Raw genomic sequence first — 23,663 nt, 5'->3', positions numbered from 1 at the left:
GTGGCTGAGTCAGGATGCAAATGCTGTCCTGTATGATCCCTCCACCCACAGGTGCTTTTTGGGGTTCATATTCCTCCAAACCTGGACCTAACACCAGTTGATAGGTGGGTCCCTTCCTGGTCTAATTCTTCCTAAGCACATCTGTATCACACATCTTGGCTTGTTTCTCATCTCATCACTTACCACTCCACACCTACGCTTATTTGGTTATTGTGTGTCTCCCTCCCCTGGAATCCAAGCTCCATGAGAGCAGGAACATTTTTTACAGTCACTATTCTGCTGTATTCCCATCCCCCAGCAGTACACCTTTTAGGTACTCCCCAAGTCTGTTGAGTGGATGAATGGTTGCCTGCCTCAGCAACTGGGCTGTGCAGATAAGAGTTCATGGACAAAGACAGACTCTGTTCTCTACAAGACACAAATGTACTGAACTAAACCAAGTCATGAAATACCCTAGATGGCAGCCTCATCCACACTCTCCCATTCCTTTTCTTCTGACTGAATAAGAAGGAAGCTTCCACTAGATGCTAATGCCTTTTTACATCTTAGCCTTATGAATGTCTGCAGCCTTGAAGAACTTATACCTCTTTTAACAATGAGGCAGCAGCACCCAATGGGGAAGCACCAGAAGCAGAGACAGCCAAATGGTGGGGGCTAGGCATGGCCTCTTAGGAAAATTCACACTCAAGTCCTAAATCTTCTATTTCCAGAGGGTTTGCTGGAAACTTTTCTGTGGGCCATGGCATAAGGAATCTGCTTAATAAACCTGTGATTTGGCCCAGGGAAGTGTCATATGATGGTGGCAAGGGCATGTGTCATTTGAAAAAGTACATTAGACATAACAATACCATTTTTATATTTAACAACAAACAACAAAAAAGCAACTGGTGTTTTTGTGGGAAGTCAACCTTGATAAAAGCCTGGCTGGTGAGCCATGTATGTGTTTTTAAAAAGTTGAAAACAGGGGCTCCTGGGTGGCTCAGTCGGTTAAGCAACCGGCTCATGGTTTCAGCTCAGGTCATGATCTCACAGTTTCTGAGTTTGAGTCCCACATCAGGCTCTGCACTGGCAGTGTGGAGCCTGCTTGGGATTCTCTCCCTTTTCCTCTCTCTCTCTCTGCTCCTCCCCTACTTGTGCTCTCTCTCTCTCTCACTCAAAATAAATAAACTTAAAAAAAAAAAGCAGTTGAAAACATAGCCATAAGTACTGCATAAATTAATGAATGCTAAGTATCCATAACTTCAGTGAGTGAACCACTTAACAGCATTTATATTTGACTGAGGCAGCCATGTACCCCAAAACCTTTTTTTTTTTTTTTTAAGGTAGGCTCTATGCCTATCATGGGACTTGAACTCATGACTCTGAGATCAGGAGTTGCATGCTCCACCAACTGAGCCAGCCAGGCACCCTTATATGATGTAATATCTTACATAATCCCAACTTTTGAGAAGTGCCTAAGGCTCTTTAGAACTTACCTCACATCTAGAAATACAAAGGACTCATGTTCTAATGTTCTTAGTCTTGAGAATTCTTAGTTTAAGAAGGAGGGGCTTTTTCTGATACTTCTCTGGTAGTTAAGGTAGTATAGGGTCACCTAGTTTTTAATTTCTAACATTTAAAACAGATACAAATGAATTATTTATCAATAATGAAGGTTTGCTCAGTATGTCATTCATTCTAAGTTCATTTATTAATTCTTTAGTCTCCCCTATCAAAATCATTAAGTCTGCCCATTCCTTTCTATTAAAACCACCCCAGCTGAGGCCCTTAGCACTCCCACCTGACTTGCTGCAAGCCTCCCCACCTGAGCTGTACACCCACTGAGGGCAGGGACTACACTTCATTTTTGGAGACTGGCACAATGCTGGGCACACAGGAAGCGCTCAATAAATGCTGGGTGCCCTCCTGCCTTGGGGGCGCTTCTCCCTTCCTCTCTCCTGCACACATCTGCTGAATCGAATTCCTGTCTCAACTCAACTCCCTTCCTCTGATTGAGAACTTTTTCCCAAAGTGTGTTCTGAGAACACAACCCCTCAGGATGCTTGGGGTAGGGTGGGGGCTGGGGTCACAAAAGTACAGGATATAGTGCACAGTCTGTCTCTTGGAGGTTGACATCACCCACAGGTGCTGAAAAGTCTTGCATCAAGGAAGCCTAAATTCATTAACTTTGTTTAACCTGATGTTTTCCAAATGCAACTGACCACAAAAGCCTTTCTTTCATCAAATCGATTTAGGTCCCACAGAGCTAAGCATCCTATGGAGCATCCTTTGGGAAACACTGACCTCCAGGATAAATCCCAAATGACTTGACAGACTCTCATTTTGTGAATGAATCCTGGGAGTTACACTGAGTGCATAACACAAATTATCCTGTCTAATCCTACCTTGGAGGCAGACATTATTTTGCATGTGAAAAGTAAAGCTCAGAGAGATGACCTTTGCCAAGGCCAAAGAGCTTGGAAGGTGCTAAAAGTCAGGACTATCTGACAGCACAGGCCATGATCTCAGTAATTATGGCACGTCAACCAAGATTCAGGAAGAATGGTTTGGAACCTGTCATGAAGGCAGTGGGAGCCCCCAAGGGTTCTTGAACAGTAGAGGCAGGGCAAACAAAAGTGGGAGGCCTGGGGAGGAGAGAGTCTATCTCTGAGCATCAGCTCAGAACACAGACGTCCCCTGAGGGCCAGGGGGAACCTGCCCAGGCCCCGCAGCCCTGCGGCAGAGGTACTCACTGGACCACTTGGTAGTAGCGCTGGAGGAAGAGGGACCAGCCCTCAGGGCTGAGGTACAATGGCGCCTCCAGGCCCTTGTCGATGTCCATGTGAGCCAGGTTGCTAAGGTGCTCCTCACAGGCACACAAAGCCTCATCCACAAACTCTGGGGACACTGTTGCTGGCTTTTTCTCCTGTTTCTTGGGCTGCTTGTCTCCTGAAGACAGAAAGGGGCCTGTCACTATCTGACACGCAAGGCACATAACCTGACATATGCCACAGCCTCCAATGCTCTAACGCCTGTCATTTGCCTTAGGCCCAGTATACACCTGTACCCTATACTGTCCTGGGACCTGTCACTTACCTGAGGCTTTGTTCTAAATTCACCTGTGACCCTAGTACTCACCCTTGGCCCCACTGTTCCAGGACCTGTTATTCACTTGAGGTTCTACCCTAAATGCCCCAAAGCCTCTCAGGATATAGCCCCAGCACACACCTGTAGCCTCTCTGTTCCTGGGACCTCTGACACACATAAGGCCCTTGTGTCCCTGATCCTGGCACACAAGTCTTCTTTTCACCTGACACACCCAGGAGACAGCAATGGAGAGAACTCTTTCTGGAAGAGGCAGGAATTTTCCTCTATCCAGTAGAGCTGCCCCCTACTTTCCTGAATCCATGGCTGATAGGCCCTTGGATAATAGGATGGACACTTAGAGGTAGGAACTAAGTTCAGAGACAGAAAGGGCAGGCAATGGGTTGAGCCAACATGCAGTAAGGGATTCTCTGTGTACCCTTGCCCCCTGCCACAAGGGACAAGGGGTCCTCAGACCACATAAAAGTACATGGTTTCACTGCTTCTTCCTCATCCGAGACCTGAGCTCCCCACAGGCAGGGATGGACCATGTCTTCTTAGTCTGTCCTCTCTATACTGCTTGGCCACATGCCAGGCCCATGGGATGGCTGGATGACGCAGTGGATTAATTAACAAGTGGATCAGAAGACAGGTGGGTGATTGGGAAAGAAGAACAGATGAGTGGGTGGAGTGGAGGATACATGGATGGTGGATAGGAGAATGGAAAAGCAGGTGGGTAGATAGGTAGATGAGTTTGTGGCAGGATGGGAAGGAAGGTAGGTAGAAGAGAGGATGGATCAATGAGTGTGGAGCTGAGAGAAGGTAGGTGAATGAGTAGATCAACAGTGTGGAAATGAATGATAAATGGATGGGCGGGTGAATGTGAGCTCAGTGGGTGGGGGTGGGGGACTAGGCAGGTAGACAGGTGAGTAGATGGATGGATGGACAAGTGGGTGGGTACATGTATGGATGGTGGGTGGGAAAGAGAAAGATGATGGGGAGGGGCAGATGAATGTGGCTAATACATACACAGATGTGTAGATGAACACATGGATGGATGGGTGGAAGGATAAATGAAACAGGTAGGAAGTGGAGGTAACCATAGTACTTACCTGGGGCCTCTTCCTCTTCTGCCTGGATAGAGAACGACTTCCATTCGGACTTCACCACCAGCTTGAGAACGTTGCGGGCAGCTGTCAGCCAGAAGTCCTCTGCTCCCGGGGCAGGGGATACCCTGCTCAGCCCCTAGGCTCAGGCCTGTTCTGGTTCCGGAACCTGATCATAACCTGCCCCATTTTGGATCCAGAACCTAACTACCTTCTGACTCTAGACTCTGGGGTTAGAACCTGGCTCCTGTTGCAGTTGTAGATCCAGGCCTAGAATCTGATGTGGTATATATACTGCCTTCAGAATCTTGCCTAGACCTGTTGGCTCATTTTCCCCTTCTGTTCCTTCCGATACACTTTTGACACTTATTCTAGCCTGAGAACCAGACCTGAGCCCAAAACCTATGTCAGATTTGGAGATGAATTTAAACCTAGCATCTAATCTGAACCCAAATTCTGACCTGAACTTGGAACATGTTCTGAAGTCGGAAACTACTCTGCCTTAGAAGTCCAAAGTCCACAGCCTTTTCTAGATTTGGAACCCAATCTACCCAGTGGAATTTGCCACAGGCCTGGAATATACAGTGGACTCTAAACTCAACCAATCGACCAACTCTGAGAACCTGCTCTAGAATACAAATTAAGCTATCTGAGCTCTTCTGGAGGTCTGGGTTGACCAAGCTAGGAAGTTCATTATGGGAGTCACATTAGGGAAGATAAGGATTGGAAATGGAGAAGGAAGTCGACTGGAGTGAATGAGAGCATCTAAAGAGAGGCCTTTTGCTCTCTAACAGGAACCAGGGTTTTAGCCTGGGGGTCCAGGCATGGGGCTGGCATCTCCTTACCTATGAAGGCCTTTTTGTCATCCTCAGCACCCAGGCGGTAGCAGCGTGGAAAGAAGGAGTCAGCATCAGCCTCATCAAACCACGGCAAATTCCGGAGATTGAGACACAGACCCACCTATGAAGTTAGCCACTGAGGGGGCACAGTGGGACTTTCCCAGAGCACCTCAAGGGACTTCCCACATTCGCCACATGCCCAGACAGCTCAGGGAGACCCTGCTTAAATGTTCCTCAGAGCCTCTGCTGCACTTGATAGGCCTGACTCACTCATCCATTTCCTTATGTATGCCCATGCAGTTTGCTCTGCCAAGAATGCCGTATATCCTTCTTATCCATCCTTCACATTCTTTTTTTTTTTTATTTATTTTGAAAGAGAGGGAAAAAGAGAGAGCATGAGCAGGAAACGGGCAGAGGGAGAGAGAGCAGAGCCGTCAGCACTGTGAGATCACGCCTGAGCCAAAATGAAGAGTTGGATGCTTAACCCACTAGGCCACCCAAGTGTCCCCATCCTTTCACATTCTTAAAGACCTGCCTCCTTTAGGATATCTTCCCAGCCCGCACCAATAACATATTAGTAGGTTCTAATAATAAAGCTCTTCATTCTTGCCAGAACCCTACAAAATAGGTGGTATTGGTATTCTCAGCACCTGGGTGGCCCAGTGGGTTGGGCATCTGACTTTAGCTCAGGTCATGATCTCCCAGTTCATGGGTTTAAGCCCTGAATCTGGCTCTGTGCTGACAGCTTAGAGCCTGGAGCCTGCTTCATATTCTGTGTCTCCCTCTCCTTGTTCCCCTCCCCTGCTTATGTTCTCTCTCTCTCAAAAATGGATGAAGAATAAAAATTAAAATTAAAAATAAAAAAATAAACAAGAGGAAACTGAGGCTCAGAGAGGTGAAAACACTTGTTAATAAACCCAGGTAAGATCGAATGGATCCATCAGCCAGATACCCCTTGCTTAACTGGTAAGGGGTCTCTTGTTTACAGTTATTGGATTTGGTGTTTTCTTGGCTCCAGATGCTGTTTGGATCCCAGAATCTATCTTAGTCATTATGTGCACATTTGCCAGATATGCTGCAGGGGTTGGATTTGAACCCAGGCCTGCCTGACTCCAAATCTCACTGAACTATATACCTCTCCACCTCCTAAGAACTCTTACTGACAAGGAAAGCAGGGAGTGGGGTTGCCAGACCAAGGACTAGTCGGTTAGAAGCTGCTATGCCCTCTCCGCTGGGGAACCCACCTTTGTGGTAAAGGAGCCAGCCCGGGCATAGTGGTTTATCATCTGATCCTTGGAGAGGATTTGACAGTCCAACACGTCCCGCCGAGTGGTCCAGATGAAATAGGGGATCTCGTTCCGAACCATGCGGGACTGGGGAGAGCAGAGGAGATGGGGGAGGCTGGTGTTTCTCAGCACAAGGCCTGAGAAACTTCTCCTCACTCTGTTGAGCCTGTGTGTGTGGGTGTGTGTGTATGTGTGCGTGTGTGAATAGAAGAAGAGTATGCTTCCAAGGTGGCCTCTAGCCCACACCCCATCTTGGGATAAGGTAAGAAGAGACATCTCTTCCTCCAGGGCACACACTTGTGAGCAGAAAGCAGGCTGGCTGGCAGAACTCCTTTGGTCAGGTGCCCCTAGGCAGTGACTGAGCCACACAACCGAATGCCACACTTTTGTTTTGGCCCATGGCTATCAGTGACAGGACAGTGACTCCAAGCTGATGGGCACAGAGTGTGTGACAAAGACTCTCTCAGGACTCTAGCTCCTTCATCCTTCCCACAATTCTGGGAGGTAGAATTACTAACAGGCAATGACATCATGTGTCGGGCCCTGTTCTAAGTGCCTTTTTTTTTTTTTAAGTGGTTTTCCTATCAATTCATTTAATGCTCATAAGAACCCCATGAAGTAGGTGCTATTGTTATCCCCATTTCACAGATGAGGGAACTGAGGCACAAGCAGGGTAAGTGACTTATCTAAGAGCTCACAGGCTCGAGCCACATGAAACTGCCAGTGTTCAACTTTTTCTGACATAAAAAAAATGACAATTTGGTATAGTTCAGCTTAGTAAGTGGTGGTGCCAAGATTTAAAGCCAAGTGTCCTCACTTCAACACAGAGGTGTCCTCACCTCCATACCATCATATCAGCGCCTTTCAGAGCTTTTTAGGCACTTCCTTCCAGCCTTCGCTTGCCAAGGGCAGAGAAAGGATGTGAAATAAGGGGGCTTTATTTGGAAGGGGGAATTACTAGGTGGGCAGGTTATGCTGGCTTATAACCTAGCAGAGTTCTGATCCCAGGCCAGCCTTGTCTGAGCCCCACTGTGTCCCTCACCACTCTGCTGGCACATCCAGGCTTTATAGAAGCAGTTTTTACTATAGATGAGGAAACTGAAGCCCAGAGAAGGAAAGGACTTCTCTGAGGTGACCCAGCTGGACTCTACTGCTCTCCCTCTAAGTCCCTCACTGCCAGCCCCCGGGGCCCTCACCATCAGAGCATGCGTCCCATCTAGATCATCAAATTCCAGTAAATCATCAAAGTCAAACAGCTGTGGTGGCCGAAACGCCTCGTCCTCGTCTTCATCCTCTGTGGATGCAGAGCCCAGGCCTGGTGAGGCCCCTGTCCCTGCTCCATAGGCCCATACCAAAGTCTCAACCCTGGGATAGAGGGAACCAAAGGAAAGGGACTCAGGAGGGGCAGCCTGTGGAAAGGGAGGGAATGGCTCACCACCCTCAGTGGTGTCACTATCACCCATTACTGAGCTATCCAGATCCTTCTGGGGTGGCGGCAGGGTGGTGCCTGAGTGATGGACCATCTTCTTCTCCACCCAGCCTCTCCGGCGCAAGAGGCACCGTATCACTGGGTAGCGGCCTTGGATCATAAAGATTTTCTTCTGCTGTAAGTTGAGAGAAGGATACTTATTCAGTGAGTATCATCCAAGTGCCAGACATATGGGATACAGTGGTGAACTAGACAGTTCTGGTTTCTGCCTTCAGGAAATGTTTATGTTCTAATAGGAGAGACAAATTATAAACACATAGAGAAATAAATATGCATAATAATAATTATAATGGTAATAGCTAACAATTATTGAGCACCTACTATGCACTGCTTAGCTTATATGTATTATTAATAATATGTATTAATAGATGCTATTATCCCCATTTAAGTGGTTATGAAACAGAGACATAGAGAGGTTGAATAGTTTGGCCACAGAGTAATTAAGTGAAAAAGCATTTAAATCCAGGTTGGCTGCTTCCCAAAACTGGATGCTCAACAGGAACCTAGAGAGACTAGAAATACATACATGGGAACGGTAAGAAGGAGTGTACAGAACTAGGCAAACGGCAGTTCAGGCAGGGGGAAAAGCATGTACAAAGGTCTTGAGGCTGAACAGAGATCAGAAGAAACTGGAAGAAAGCCAGGGAGGATAGGGTGTGGAAAATGAGGGCAGAGCTCCTAAGGAAGCAGGTAGTGGTAGCTTCAGGAGACTGAGGAAGGCCTGCAGGCCTTGAACAGACTTGAATTTTATATTGAGGGTAGCATGAAGCAATAAAGACAAAGTGAGGACGTGATATGCTTGGAGGCTTTATAAGTTTGGCTTGCTGCTATACAGAGAACAGATGGAGGGGAAAGGGGTAGGTAGGAGAGGGGACCAGGGAGACCAGTTAGAAGGCTGTCGTGGTTTGGGCAGGAGAAAAATCACAATAGCATTCTAGAATGAGGGTGAAGATGTGGAGAAGGTGACAGAGTGGAGACTCGCTTTGGAAATAGACATGACTGGTTTTGCTCATGGGGTTAGATGTGTAGTAGGTAAGCAGGGTGCCTGGCTGGCTCATTCAGTACAGCACTCAACTCTTGATCTCAGGGTGGTGAGTTCCAGCCCCATGCTAGGCAGAGAGTTTACTTAAAAACAAAAACAAGAACAAAACATGGTTATCTAGATGTGTGGGTGAACAAACAGAAAGATCATATTTCTGGCTTGAGAACTTGGAGACAGGAAGACCGGAGATTAGGGAGGATGACACGTTTAGGCAGGAAAATCAAGAATATGGTTTGGGGCATGGGTATGAAATGCTTCTAAATTCTCTCTGGGTGGACATGTCAAGTAGGGGGATGGATCTAAGGAGTGTGGAGTCAAAAGAGAGACAAGGGCATGTAGAGGGCACGGCATGTTGACCAGACCCAAAGCCAAGAAGATCGGTGTGGAGAGAGATCCAGGGAACCAGGAAAGCCCCGTAGAGCCTTCAAAGGCTGAAAATTAGCAGCCAGGGAGGGAGAAAGGAAAACTAGGGGTGTGCAGACAGCCAAGGGGGAAGGGTATGTGGGGCAGCAGTGTAGAGTGACACAAGGTACCAGACCAAGTTTAAGACAGAAAGGGGGCTGCTGGATTTGGCTCCTTGGAGGTCAGAGTGACTGGGACGGATGGGAGTGGGTTAAGGCTAGAAACCAGAGGCTAAGAGCTGAGTGGTGAATCCCAGGTAAATAAGTTAGACAATTCCACAAAGAAGGGGTACTGAAGAATTGGGAATATTTTAAGATGGATGTGGGATCGAGGTTTTTGGTTTTGTTCGTTTGTTTTTAAAGAATGAAGGAATACAGTTCGGAGAGGCAGATTAAGCCATTCTCAGGGCCCTTTCTAGACACCCCCCAGCCCCCTCCGACCTTGACAGCTCTCTCCACGTGGATCCTGGCGTTTCTGAGCCGGCCCATGTGGTGAGACGCCTTGGAGAATCCTCGCCAGAGGACAAGGGAACCTGCAGAAAGATGCGGAGTGGGCATGGGGCAGCCTGGGAGCTCGGCCTAGCGTCTCTCCGGGCCTCCCGACGCCCACACTCCTTTCTCCACCCTTCATCCGTATACCTACACTCCGCACTTCTCCCGACCCCTCATTCCCCCCACCCCAAGTCGTCTCGTCCTCTCCACCACCTCCGACCAGGATGGGCAGGCCGCAACGGGCCTCATCCTCCTGTGACTGAGCATCATCCAGGGCCGAGGTGTGCGGGGACCTGAAACGGCAGAGATCCTCGGTGCTCTGCGCGTGGATGCCGTAGGCCGGCAACTCGAACGCGCGGCTTAGGCCGCGCGCAGCGGCGGGGCTCCCGGCCCCGCGTTTGCGGCCTGCGCGAGCCCCCTCGGGACGGGCGGAGGCAGGCCCAAGTCCCGGCAGCTTCTCGGGAGGCTGGAACTCGGTGTGGTGCGCACACGGCCATGGGGCGGAGGTTCTGGCGCGTGACTCCGTAGGCTGCGGCTTCCGCCGCCAGCTGCACACCGGGCCGCCCTCCCGGCAGAACCAGGCAGCAGAACCCCGGTGCGCGGCCCCCAGCTCCCCCACGCTCAGAAGCAGGGAGGCGCCGGGGCCCTGCATGCGCCGCTCACGGCAAGCGCTGTCTCGGCGCTCGAGAGCCCGCCTCCCCTCTGCACACCGCCTCTACTCAGGGGAGGGCCCAGCGGAGGCTGGAGAGAAGCCCTCAGTTCCGAGGCCCCGCCCTCTGTTTGCTGTCGCCCTGGAAACCATTCCCCGGGCACAATCAGGGCTCAGGTAGTGGGTTGCGGACTCCCTCCAGCGGGCTAAAATACGGACCTCACCGAAGGTGGAAGCACAGAGCACCGCACTGCCAGTTAACTTCAGGGTCATGGTTCCTGTGGTTTGGGTCATTCCACAGTATTTATAGAGAGCAACCGTGATATGCAGGCAGCAAGCTAGGTGCTGGAGACTGGAAGAAGAAACTAGAGGTGACCCCTGACCTCATGGGGGTTACAGCCCAGTGGAGGGAAAACAAAATAGCAAGCAACAAAGAAATAAAACAGCTGTAGGTATGATAAGGGCAATCAACAAGCAGTAAACTGAAACCAGGAAGGGGATAAAGTTTAGAGAAGGCAAAGATGTCCTCTCTGAAGAGGTGACATTTAAGCTGAAGACTACACAACGCAAAGGAGGTCAGGAGTTGGCTAGGGAAAAGAAATAGTATTCCAGGGAGAGGAAAGTCTCAGCAACAGCCCTGAGGAGGGTAAGAACCTTCCCTGGGAACTAAAAGGCAACCAGTGTGGCTGGAGCCTAGTGAAACTGGATCAGATCTACAGAGCAAGGCAGATGGACCTAGGCTAAGGTCCTTGGGGATTGATCTGAAAGCCAGGGCAGTATATGGGGGAAACAATGGGAAAGTACAGAGTGCAGCACAATCTCCCCCTTGCCCCCACCCCACACCACCAACTCAGAAATAGGAAAACAGATTATTGTTTGAGTCAACCACAGAAAAAATGTAACAGCCACAGCCCTCCAGACTGCAAAGACTTAATAACCTTTTTGGAGGTTGTGGCAAAGTATGATCTTCCAAAGTCACAGGTGACATAAATAAGGCTCCAAAAATGTTAATTCGCCTAAAATCACACAGGACAGCCAGCAATGGAACTCAGGTCTGACTCCAAAACCCCACTCTTATTTAACATAAGTACACATTATCACTCAGATGGGTTACCTATTAGGCACAAAAGTACCAAAGGAGCAATTTGAGGTACAAACTACAGCAGTGCTCATTCAAGCAGAGTCCAAGTAAGAGTACTCGGGTCTAAGAACCCAGCTTTGTTAACTACGGGGTAGATCTGCCAGTACAATGAAGGTGGATCCTCAACCTCACTGTCCAGCCAACCTCAACCTGAGATCACTCTTCCCAATCTCCCTTGGTTGGAGTCTGGGCTTCCCAAAAGGAATGCCCCCAGAAGGTGGCAGGCTGTTGGCGACCATCCAGTCTGTTCTTTCTCCTCAGCCTCAAACCTGGTTTTAGGGGCTCTGGACCCTGGGAGATGGATCTGTGAGAAATGGCTGGCTCACCTTGGCAATGCTGTCCTGTGAGGGTTGTGTGAGCAGCTGCCATACTCTAGTGAAAATCCAGCTTCACCATGAGCATCTTTAACATTTACTGCAAAGCTAGAACATAGCCATGTGCCCCAGAGGAGGGCACACCTAATTCTGTAAGGCAGCAGGTGGGGAGGTCACAGAGGTAATGTCATAAAAGGGATGATAGCTGTTCAGGTTACTCCCACCTCTATCCCTCTTCCCTTTAACATTACCTCAAGACTTCTTTGGTGATTTGGAAGAAACTCTTTTGAAAGCTCAGCTCAAAGGCTAACCCTTCTGAAACTTTTCCCAAACCTCCTCCCCTTCCATAAATACACCCACTGTAGACTGCCAGATTTGTGAATATGAAAACACTTCAATACACCAATGTAACACTTAGTTTTCACTACCCATCCCCCAACTCTCTCGAACAGGCATAAGGTCTCTCCCCTACCACCTCCATGCCTAGCACAATGAAAATTATCAGTTTAGATACTGTGCTGGTGGAATGATCAGCTATCATTTATTAAGTGCCTATTTGAAAAGTACTGTGTCAGATTGTTTACATTATCTCCACTTTATAGATTAAGAAACTGAAGCACAGAATAAATAGAACTCACACAAATTCAGTCTTGAGAGTCAGGACTCAAACACAAGTGTTTGTTGTTGTTTCTTAACTTCAAGCAGTCACCAAAGTCTAGTGCTGTCCAATAGAACTTTCTCCAACAATGGAAATGTCACACATGTACTCTCTGACATGGTAGGAAGTAGTCGTTTGTAGTTATTGAGCCCCTGAAATGTCTCTGGTGGGACTGAGAAAGTGAATTTTAAGCTTTACCTAATTGTAGTAAGTTAAACAGCCACAGGTGGCTAGTGATTACAGATAGAGGCAGAAGCCTTGGATTTGAAGTCTACCTCTTGCTCACTAGCTGGGAGATTTGGGCAAGCTGCTACATCTCAAGGAACCTTGGTTTCCTTAGTCATAAAATGGAATTATTATCTCTCTGAGGTTACCTTTTAGCCCAACTGAGCTCTTTATATGAAAAGGACCAAAGCTCTGTATAGGCAGAGAGCAGTTTCAGAAATGAGTGGTGCTTGGACTATAATGGGGTCTCTGGGTACGGGCCCTTGGCACAACATAATGTCAGCCAATCAGGAGACTACCTCTGATGGGGATCCCCAAGCCTAAGTACCAGCTATGTGGTCTTGGGAAGAAAATGCCCCACCTCCCCTCCTTTCATACACACAGTGCACAGACCTCATGCAGCCCCAAAGGGGCAAGAAGAGACTTTAATCAGGGGAGCAGGGGGGATCCACCAGAATAAGAAAAGGTACAGCGAGCGTGGGAGCAGAGGAGCCAGAGCAGGCAGGAAAGCCCCAGCTCAGGAAGCTCTGGAGGACTCACCTCTCCACCTCTAGCACAGGCACTGCACTGACAGACAAGGCGAAACAGTGGCCCCTCTCAACTGGGAGGGCACAAAGTGGCCCCTATGGCCAGAGGTACCTGGCTTTCAGGGTCCAGCTCCTGGACATGGCTGGTGGCCACCAGTTCAGCCCTTGTCCTCAACCAGTGCTGGGTGGCCATTTTCAGGTAGAGCTCAGAAAGCTGGCAGAGGGTCCCCACAACTTCTACTGGGACCAAGGAGGCTCAGGAATAAGACAGCAAGGGAAAAGAACTGGAGTCTGAAACCTTCCTCCTTCCCTCTCTCCCTCCCTCCCCACCTGGGGTTTGGGGAGGGGGTAATTGGGAAAGGGAGACAATAGTCGCCTTCTGGCTCCAGGCCCGCCCAGACCCACAGCGACCAATATGGTACAATCACTGGGACCAGTCACAGCCACTGGAGGTGGAGGTTGTTTGTTTAAAAAAAAAAAAAAAAAAAAAAGACAAAAAGGTTTCAGTCTCCTACAAGCACAGAATTTAAGTTTCAAGACGTTAAAAAAAATCTGTCCCAGTCCAGGGGACTGAACATCAGAAGCCAGCCTGACCAGGCACCTGTGGCCTTGGGGCAGGTCCACTGCTGCTTTGTTGCCCAGCTAGCAAGCACACCACCCACCTCCCGCATCTAATGCCCACCCCGACCCAGCTCCCCCGCTCTGCCGCTGCTGCTTGCTGCTGCTGCCTCCGCCGCCGCTCTAGGGAGTAACTCCAGGATGTCTTTGCAGAGACACGGGGGAGTCTGAGGGGGAAGGCCTCAAGATCCAGCCAGATGGTTTAAAACTGTCAAGAGAACCAAGAGGCAGTGAATGGTGGTTATTACAGTATGTATCTTGGCAGGCCTGCTCTGGGGAGGTGGGCTGATCTGAGAGCTGCCACTGTGCTCAGATTTCTGGGGGAAAGGGCTGGGTCCCAGGACACCTTGGGGGCGTGCTCTAATTCAGTCAGCCTTCAGCAGTGACCTTCAGGGCACTAGCCTTACACCCAGCACTAAACATGGCAGAGAAATTAAGGGTGAGGTGGGCTTTTCCCCAGCTCCCCTTAGCCCTGTCATGGAGGCTGCTATAAAGCTGTCACAGTGCCTCACTTGGTGAACTGAGGTTGCCTTCTTTAGAGATGAGAGGCCTAAATGCAAGCGCTTGAGGACTCAGGGGGCCAGAAGAGCAGAGTAGAAGGACCCAGGATCTGGTACTTAGTGCCAAGCTCTGGGTGGATCTCCAACCATAACAGGCCCTTGAAATGTTTTCTGACCTCAGGTATCCTTCATGGTACCCAGAACTGCCCTGGACATTTTACAGACCAGAAGCTGTGGTCCAATTGGCCCACAAACTGAACCCAGCCCAATAATGAGCAATGTCTGGCCCATAAAGTATTTTTAAAAGATAGGAATTAGTTTACAACCTTGAAAATATGCAAGATGTTGCATACAAATCCAGACTTGGGGATTCTTTTGACAAGCTAGAAGATGAAACCATAATGAACAGGAGCTCTGTGGTAGCGGTCCTCTTCAGATGAGACATATGCTTACCAGGTTCCCAATAGCCCACTTCACTCACACACATTATTACCTGCCTGACCCCTGCATGCACTTGAGTATGTGACCCCTGCCAAGTGCCATGGTACTATCTTTGATTTTTGAATCTGAAAACCAAGCTCCAAGTCCTGGTTTCTCGTCTTACTAGCTGAGGGTCCTGGATAGGTGATTTGACTTCCAAAGCCCAATTCACTCATCTATAAAATAGGGATGACACCTGACTCAAAGATTGTTTCAGGGATTAAACAACAGAAATGCAATTATGATTAAATGACTCTTGAATGAATAAGGCAAATAATAAATCGGGACAAGAACTATTTTCTTTCATAGTTGAACCTAAAGGCCTCCTGGTGCATTTGCCATAAAACTCTGGTGCTACAATACTTGGAAAGCTTATTGTGAACCAGGTGATCTGCTCTGTATATACTTCCTCATTTAATGCTCAACCATACTGAAAAGTACGTATTAACAGTCTCATTTCACAGCTGAGTTAACTGAGGCTTTGTTGAGAGGTTCAGGAACATGCCCAAGTAGGCAGCAAGGCCAGACTCACACAAAGTCTGTGTGATCTGAACAAGCATACTGCTCTGCATGCACAGGGCAGCTACTTTGTACACTGGCTGCCCTCCGTATAATTAAAGCCCAGGGGAAGCAGGCGTAATTTCCATTTTTAGGAATCTGAATTCCTTCTGGGCTGGATCTGTATGCACTGCTAGGAGTAAACACTTAATCTACCATCTAGGGATCATAGTTGACTCTGAGCAGAACATGTCAACAAACCAAAGACTGGTTGGAAGAAGAAAAAAAAAAAGGCAGGATATCTTGAATATCTAAATTAGAGCAACTGTGTCATCAGCTCATCAGTGTAAACAATTCCTCCTCTTCAGAGGACTGTTGTCCTTTCAGTTAGTTAGGAAGACACAAACAAATGAAAGAGAGATCTGGAGAACTGAAGCCATGAAAGTAATCATGACTATAAGCCTGAGAAACAGACACTGAAGGAAAATATTTAAGTCTGTCTGAGAAGTGGAATTACACTATGATGAACTGCCCTATATTCCTGGAAAATTCCCATGTGGATTTAACTTGCCTCACCTGGGGTTTGAACTAGATACAGAGAAGGACTGTGTACATTTTGAGATGTACAAAGGAGAGTCTAAGTCTCCATGAGAGACTAAGAGAGGTGTCCTGGAGACACTCACATACAGAAAATGCCCTGCAGCTCACAAAGATGACCCTCAGGTCCTCCAGCCCCAAGGCACCTGGCTGACGTGCCACCCACCAGAAGGTCCTAGAGGCCTCAGGAAATACAAACTGCTGGCACCACTTTACTGCCAGATTCTAAGTTCTCAACCCATGGCACCTCCTCCCTCTGTAGGGACACCAGTAAGTCCTCCCACTTACATTCTTGAGGAACTCCTCAGCTACGATGCGTGCACGAGCATTGACCGACAGCTTCATCTCACTGATTTCCTTGTCGATCTCTTCCATGAAGTGGATCACAAAGTCCACCAACTTGTGTTTGTACATCTGCTCTGTGTGGAAGTTGGTGATCAGAAAACTGATGTCATATCCCTGGGGAAGGAAGACAGTAGGAAGAAGAGAAAAAACAGGAGAGAATTAGCTTTCCAGGGCACTTAGTTGACCATGTCCTCTAAGGTCACTCAGCTATATGCTTCCTACTGGCTGCAATCTTCTCCCAAGTCACATGTCCTTCAGGCAGCAGCCCACCTGCTCTGCTAGGGTATCTATGCTGGGTCCAACGAACGGACCCCAGGTGAGAATTTTGTCAGGCACCCCTGGAAAGCTGTTTGTGATACAAACAGCTGCATGCAGAATGAGTCATGGGAGAATGAAGGAACTTGAAATCTTCTAAAAGAAGAATCTAATCAACCAGAGAAAAGAGACACTATGGGATAAGGATGGGATTGGTTGTGTGTGGAGGAGCAATCTTATTTGTTCTGGGTGGCCACAGAGATTAGATCTAGGAGCAGGAAGAGACATTTTATTTTTTTTATTTTTATTTTTATTCATTTTTTTAGGAAGAGAGATTTTTAGCTCAGGATGAGGACGAGGTTGGCCAACACATCTGATGGTACATGTGGCTCTGCATGGTAGCTGCTCAGTCACTGGGGATATTTTAAGTTGATTTGGCACAGAATCTGTGGAAAGTACTCAAGTACAAAGTCAGGCAACAACTGAGCCAATGTCAACTGTGGCCTTGAGAGACAATGATTTAGTGGTGGCAGAGCTCAGAAAGGATTTGATTCATCGTGCCCTTTCTGCCATTAAGGCTCTAGGAAGATGAGCAATGCATCTCATATTTTTTGCCTTTCCCATGGTTGAGGTGGGCCCAACTTCTCTTAAGCTTCTAATCCCTCTTACTCCCACTCCAGCCAAAATGAAGGCCCACTCTCAACTCAGGGAGCGGTTGTCCTACGGTTGGAGAAGCAATCCAGGTTCTGTGAACAATCCCTGGCCAGTGACAGCAGACTTGGTGGAAGAACCTTGGGTATTATGAACATGTGGGTCATATAGTCTCACCTCCACTGGCTTCCTTCGAAGGATAAAGAAGTTCTCTGCTCGCATCATCATGAAGCGCATGAACTTATGGCATAAAATCTTCTCGATCTCATCAGCCTAGTAAGAGTGAAGGATAAACAGGTCTCCCTAAATCTGACATCCTAGGCTAACAGAAACCTGTAGCCCTGATCTTCTGACCTCAATTTCTCCTAGGCTTGCTGCAAGCAGTGGGGTTTGCCATTGGGAGCAAACACTGCCTGAATTGTGGAGCACCTGGTTGCCAACTGAATGTCTATTACATCAGAGCGTCTTCAGCTTAACAGGGCATTATCACAGTCTCACTTTCGCCCATTCCAGAGAGGTAATTCTGGCAAACCCGAGGTTTTTATCCGCTCCTTCCAGAATTCATACCTACATTCTGAGCAGCCTCTTCCTCACCTGACCATTTCACCAGTGCTGCATTTTCCGAAGTCTGACATATACCATGTGGGGCTATCAGAAATAAATTTAGGTGATCTCCACTTTAATAGCAATGAACATCAAAAATTCCCCAAAGTTTTTCTCTGCTGAATTCTCATTATTTCTAATGGAAGAATTTTGCAACTAGGTGCTGGTATACCCTGAACACCTCCCAACACTTGTTAATCTCCCTTTTTAACAGAGCAGGCCCCCAAGGACAGAGTTTTCTGTAGGCAACAGTATCTAGTCTAAATAACAGCTTTGTTTTCTTTCAATGAACTTATTTTTTTGGAGTTCCCTCTTCTTGTCAAGTGATGTTGCTTTTCTACTACAGCACGAAGTTTCGTTTTCAAACAATAAAGAAAAGTAAGTCAATTTAAGGAAATCCATTAAACAAATAACTGGCCAGATGATACATAAATATGACAATAATTATAAGGGTGATAGGAATATCACACACTTGTGAAACATCACCTGAGAAAACGTAAGAAATTACACTTTGTTCTTTATCCTAAATCTCTTTTTCAGAGGTTATAGCTATTAAATTGATACTGGTACTATTTATTTTTCTGAACTGGACTTATTCTCCCTTTCTTATAAATGATTCTTCACTTCACACTAAACTGTCAATGGCCTTGACTGCTATGTTTCCTGACTTGTAATCCAGAGCAAGGCCTAGAAGATAGGGTTGCTCTGTCTACTCTACTGACCTGCTGAATTTGGCAAATCATTCCCTAGGTACAGTCAAGAAAATAGAGCCTGGGTTTCTTTGCACCTTGAATCTAGCACAGCTCTCTCAGATGAGGATCCCTGGCCTCCTAAGGAGGCAGGGGCTCAGTGGTGAGCTCACCTGTTTCACAGCAATGCTGACCCGGACAGAGTTGATGGAGCCCTCAATCAGAACCTTTTCCTTCTCATTCCTGCTGATGGTCACAGGTTGCAATAGGAGCTCTTTGCTACTCCTGAAACACAATGTCACAGAGGCCTCTGTACTATAGAGGAACAGAATGCTCAGGGAGACCCCACAGCAGGACCTGGAAATCTCTATCTGAGACCATAGAGTCCAAGGAAGAGGAGACTCACAAGTAGGGGTGCTCCAAGATGGGGGCCAGCGAGCGTGTTCTCCAACAGAAGGAGCAAGGCTCTGGAGTCAGGGCGAAAAGGTTTTGAAATCCAGTCTCCTCTGTTACTTTCCTTGGACAAGTTACCCTGTTGGAATCTCAATTTCCTCATCTGTAAATGACTGATTCCTATTTCACTGGCGAGGATTGAGAGAGATCAAAAAGGGTCAATTGTCTAACAGAGTGCGGGGCACATGGTAGGAGCTTTACAAATGACAGCTCTTATTTTAATAACTACAGGCAAACCCATACACCATTTAGGGAATGAGAAGAGAGAGGCTGCCTTAGGGATAAAAGGGCAAGCTAAAAACAAAACAGTTTGGTCTCCTTTATCAATTCACGAATGATTCACTTATTTGGCATCAAGACCCCTCTCAGCTCAGTTCCCATTCTGATGCCTCTGAACCTACAGTTATGTGTACTGGCAATTAAAATGCCTAGTGGAAAACATATTTTAAGTAAAACAACATGACGCATGCTAATATCTTTTCAGTATTTCTAAATTCAAGTCATTTCAACTTGGTGTGGTAACACTGCTTATCTCATGTAGGTCTCAGATTAAACTTTAAAGGGAAACAGAATATATAACAAAACATAAATCAGATAAGAGAAAATAACCCAAAATACAGAATATCTGAAATAAATGATGAGTCCAGGGAGGCAGGGAAACACAGCCCTTGAACTTTAAATTACAAAAGAATGGAGATGGGATCTTGGATAACAAAATTCTCCACCCTCTCCTTAAATTGGGTTCAGTAATGCCACAGGAGATACTTGACCAACAGCCCCACTCTGAGAACTCACACCTTGTGCCAAGCAATCTTGGTTCCAGAGGAGTTTCTCCCCTGGGTTTTGTCCTGCCAACCCACTGACCCTATTTTCCGAACTGTGAATTGGGAACCATTGTTCATCTGGCAACAAGACAAAATAAGTGAACTGCAGAAGTGTAGCTGTCTCCAACTCCAGGATGCGACTTTGTGGTAGCCTCCAGACAACTGCCATCTCTGGGGCTGAGTCCATCATCCCCACCCTGACCTTTCTCTGCCCTACCTGACTTCCACCTCGGGCTTGTTGTGTCGTTCCACAACCTGGGAGGAGAAATTCTCCAGGCAGAGGGCAGCCTGCAGCGTGGCCCGCACGGCACTCAGGTAGGGGCGGAGAGTGGCAGTCTATAAGAAAAAACCAAAGGGAGGATCAGAGTCTGTCTCTGCAAACCCACTGCCCACTGCCACCGCCCCCCTCCCCCCCCCCCCCCCCCCCCCGCCCCACACTAGCTACAAAGGAGCCAGACGGTACTGACAGTACCTGCCTTTCAGACCACATGAACCAAACAGAGTAAGCCTTCAAGGTGCATTTCATTCTAAGTCTAGAGCAGTGGTTCTCAACAGGGAACCATTTTTCTTGCCAGGAGACATTCAGCAATGTCAGGACATTTTTCACTGACAGGACTGGGGGTGGAGTGGGAGAGCTACTGGCAATGAGTAGAGACCAGGCATACTGCTAAACATCCTACAATGCACAAAAAAGAATTATTCAACTCCAAACACTGCTGAGGTTGAGAAACTCTGGTCGAGAGGCATGCAGGTGAAGGACTATTCTCAATCTGTCTTTTGAGCCAACAATGGATGTTTACTGTGTGCCAGGCACTGATTCAGATGCTAAGAATTTATTTTTTTTTAATTTTTTTTTTAACGTTTATTTATTTTTGAGACAGAGAGAGACAGAGCATGAATGGGGGAGGGTCAGAGAGAGGGAGACACAGAATCTGAAACAGGCTCCAGGCTCTGAGCTGTCAGCATAGAGCCCGACGCGGGGCTCGAACTCACAGACCGTGAGATCATGACCTGAGCCGAAGTCGGCTGCCTAACCGACTGAGCCACCCAGGCGCCCCCAGATGCTAAGAATTTAAAGACCACCTCTACCTTTAAGGGTGGGGGAAAAAATAAAACATAAAGACAATCTCTACCTTTAAATAGCTCCACTGGGTAGAGGAGACAGAAAAAGTGACTATGATATAAAGGAGGATGAAATGTGACATAATTAGACTTACAAATTACATTTCCAGAAGAAACTGGTTTGGACGTGAAGATGAAAATAGGATTAGAATGATTTTACAACAAGGAAAAGTAGACTAAGGACATTCCCATTAGAGGGATCAGCTTCTACCTACACTGGCCTATCTTCAGTTTCTTGTATTAACTAAGTTCTTTCTCACCTCAGGGCTTTACACAGGCTGATCCATCTACCTGCAGGCTTTTTTTCCCCTCTCGACCTACGTCAGCCCTTAGATATTGGCTTATTTAGGGAAGGCCTCTTCCTTCTTTACAGAGGCCTTTCGTGACTTCCCTCTTGATAGCATTTATTGTAATCTACAATGACACATCTTTTATATTTATTTAATAAGGTGATTTCTTCTTCACTAGACTTTAAGCTTCCTGGTCTCCTTTACTGAAATCTATATCCCTTGCACCTTGCTCAGTACCTAACAAATGCAGTGTTACTCCTTTTCTAAACAATATTATGGAAATAGCATAAACAAGGTTAAAATAACACAAAAGGGCATTAAGAAAGAGTTCCAGAAGTAGGGATGAGTACAGTGTTGCTGTATACAGGAAGCATTTTTTTCCTTTTTAACTACGTAGGCTTTAGGCCCAGCATGAAGCCCAACGTGGTGCTTAAACTTACAACCCTAAGATCAAGACCTAAGCTGAGATCAAGAGATGCTTAACCTACTAAGTCACCCAGATGCCCCTAGGGGAAGCATTTTAGGTTCAGCAGATGAGGCTGCAATGGTAGCCTAGAGATTCATGGCTAATTTCAAATGCCAGACTGTTGAGCTTAGCCTTTCTTTTAGGTAGTAAGGAACTGTTGGGGCTTTCTGAGGAGGAAGTTACATGACTACAGTTGCATGGGGGCTCTGCAGAGAATGGACTGGAGAGGGAAGTGAGACAAAAGGCAAAGAGGGTTATTCAAGAAGCAGTGATGAGAACCTGGACTGGGGCGGTGGACAGGACAAGCAGAGAGTCCTCACAAGAGTTGGACTGACATAAGATGTAGAGGATAATGGAATCAAAAAGCACCTCCCACCAAACCATGGTTCACCCATTTGAGGAAACACTACTCAGCAATAAATAGTATAGGAAAAATTCCTGATACACACAACATAGATGAATCTCAAGTGCACTATGTTAAGAAACCACATTAAAAAGCCCACACACTGAAGAATTCCTTTTATATGACAATATGGAAAAAGAATACTATAGGAGAAAAAAAAAAATCAGTGCTGGAATGAGAAGATAGGACTGATAACAGAGGGACGTGAGGGAGTTTTTTGAGGAAACATTCTGCTGTCTTGATCGCAGTACTTACATGATCGTGTTTGTCAAAAGTGACAAATCTAAAAAGGATAATTTTTAAGGGGCAAGCCTCATGACACCTGCCCTTGTACAAATAAAACGCATTCTCATGTAATAACTCAATAAAGCTGACTTTGAGAAAATCCAGGTTTCTAGCTGAGGTAAAAAGACACAAAGCCACAGCACCACAGAAAGAAAAGCAAGTTTAGGAGAAAAAATGGGTCTTGATCTGGAGGTCTACTATGAACGTGTTATCAAGATTTCCAGGCAAACCTTAAAAGAGAGCGAGGAAGGCAGATTCAAGAGTCGCCAGAACACACAAGGTCACCAAAGCCAAGAAACTAGATAGGTACCGCTAGGAAAAATGTAAAGAGGAAGGTGGTGAGCCAGTCTCAACTCCCAGGAACACCCACAATTATCAAAGGGGAGGATTTCCAGGAAGGGAGGGATCAGTAGTACAGAGCTCACGGACTACGGTAAGGCTAACACGGGTTGAGTTCTGACCAGGAAGAGGTCTGGGTGGCGACAGCATAAGAGATACTTCGGTGAGATAGAAGCAAAGCAGGGGATAAGGAGAAGAGTGGGATACGGAAGTGTAGACACTTCCTTTGAGAAACTGTGGGTCAAGCAGGCAGGAGAGAACAGGACAGTGTATTTAGTGAAGTTCTATTCTAGGTGAGGAGGTGACCCTACTCTATGCCTCAGCTCCCCTACTGTGGGCAGTGAGGCCTACTACGTGTCTTCGAGGCGCTATCACCAGCCCCACTTCCCGGCGTCCTCCATGCCTCACAATTCCCCACCTGCATCAAAAACCAGACCACGAAGCTGCAAGGCCTGCTTCTTACGAGAGCGTCCCCCGCTCGCCCCTTCCTCACTTTGGCTCCCGCCCCGCCCTCTTTCTCCCAGCCTCATCGCGCCCCCACACCCCACAGCATCCCTCGGCCCCGGGCCTCTCCGTTGCAAAACCGCATCTCCCCCAGACCCAGAGCTTTGAGGCAAAACAGCGGGGGTCCCTGGCCCGGGGCCCGGCTCTCTCACCATCGCGGGCGCTGGCTGGGCCGGAAAGCGGAAGTGCGGAAGTGGCCAGCCCCGCGACGCCAGCCCTTTCGCGAGACGCGCAACCTCAGTCTCCGCCCGGACTTCCGGAAGGTACCATCTATACTCCGAGCGGAGAAGGGGGAGCCTAGGAGCACTTAGTCCTTTTGAAGTTTCTCCGCTAGGACTGCCTCGGTATTTTTAGACTCCTGAAGCTTCAGATCAATACCCAAGCCTATCCCGTTATGAGTGTAGCTCTCGCTTGTGACTTTGGCCTTCTTGTCGTCTTTGCTGTCTTTCCCCATAGTCAGGCAATGGTGCAGCCCGACCTCAGGTTGGGCACCATATTAGGACAAGGCG

At 47.5% G+C, this 23,663-nt stretch overlaps 2 protein-coding genes across 11 annotated transcripts in view; both read right to left on the bottom strand.

Moving 5' to 3' along the window:
• TTLL3 (tubulin tyrosine ligase like 3) overlaps window positions 1-16,351 on the bottom strand; it is a 32,618-nt gene extending 16,267 nt beyond the window's left edge. For 3 of the 10 annotated variants that reach the window (XM_047850015.1, XM_047850016.1, XM_047850017.1), the window contains exons 1-8: window positions 9,932-11,809; window positions 9,668-9,759; window positions 7,730-7,898; window positions 7,491-7,588; window positions 6,253-6,381; window positions 5,015-5,129; window positions 4,176-4,274; window positions 2,733-2,928 (exon numbers count right to left, since the gene is read on the bottom strand). In XM_047850015.1, coding sequence (XP_047705971.1) covers window positions 2,733-2,928; window positions 4,176-4,274; window positions 5,015-5,129; window positions 6,253-6,381; window positions 7,491-7,588; window positions 7,730-7,898; window positions 9,668-9,759; window positions 9,932-10,370 — 1,337 coding nt within the window. In that variant the 5' untranslated portion in view covers window positions 10,371-11,809. Of the gene's footprint in view, window positions 1-2,732; window positions 2,929-4,175; window positions 4,275-5,014; window positions 5,130-6,252; window positions 6,382-7,490; window positions 7,589-7,729; window positions 7,899-9,667; window positions 9,760-9,931; window positions 11,810-11,834; window positions 12,954-16,213 lie in introns of those variants that run through there. The other 7 variants (XM_047850019.1, XM_047850021.1, XM_047850018.1 and 4 more) reach the window with 7 other exon arrangements.
• On the bottom strand, window positions 13,100-23,457 carry ARPC4 (actin related protein 2/3 complex subunit 4). Its single transcript, XM_047850056.1, has 6 exons — window positions 23,307-23,457; window positions 19,963-20,081; window positions 18,642-18,753; window positions 17,354-17,449; window positions 16,214-16,384; window positions 13,100-14,058 (listed from the first exon to the last, which is right to left on the bottom strand). Exons 1-6 carry the CDS (start codon window positions 23,307-23,309, stop codon window positions 14,053-14,055), a joined length of 507 nt encoding a protein of 168 aa, XP_047706012.1. The 5' UTR covers window positions 23,310-23,457; the 3' UTR covers window positions 13,100-14,052.
• Between the last annotated feature and the right edge of the window lie 206 nt (window positions 23,458-23,663).

The sequence above is a fragment of the Prionailurus viverrinus genome, chromosome A2 (genome assembly GCF_022837055.1).
Source record: "Prionailurus viverrinus isolate Anna chromosome A2, UM_Priviv_1.0, whole genome shotgun sequence".
Classification (NCBI taxonomy): Eukaryota; Metazoa; Chordata; class Mammalia; order Carnivora; family Felidae; genus Prionailurus; species Prionailurus viverrinus.
The sequence above is the reverse complement of the archived record's forward strand: the minus strand, read 5'-3'. Positions and strand labels throughout refer to the sequence as shown.

Coding starts and splice junctions, on each gene's coding strand:
- ARPC4 (XM_047850056.1), bottom strand. Junction 17,450..18,641: donor TCAGCATTGCTGTGAAACAG/GTGAGCTCACCA, acceptor CACTCTTACTAG/GCTGATGAGATCGAGAAGAT. Junction 16,385..17,353: donor TTCGAAGGAAGCCAGTGGAG/GTGAGACTATAT, acceptor TTCCTTCCCCAG/GGATATGACATCAGTTTTCT.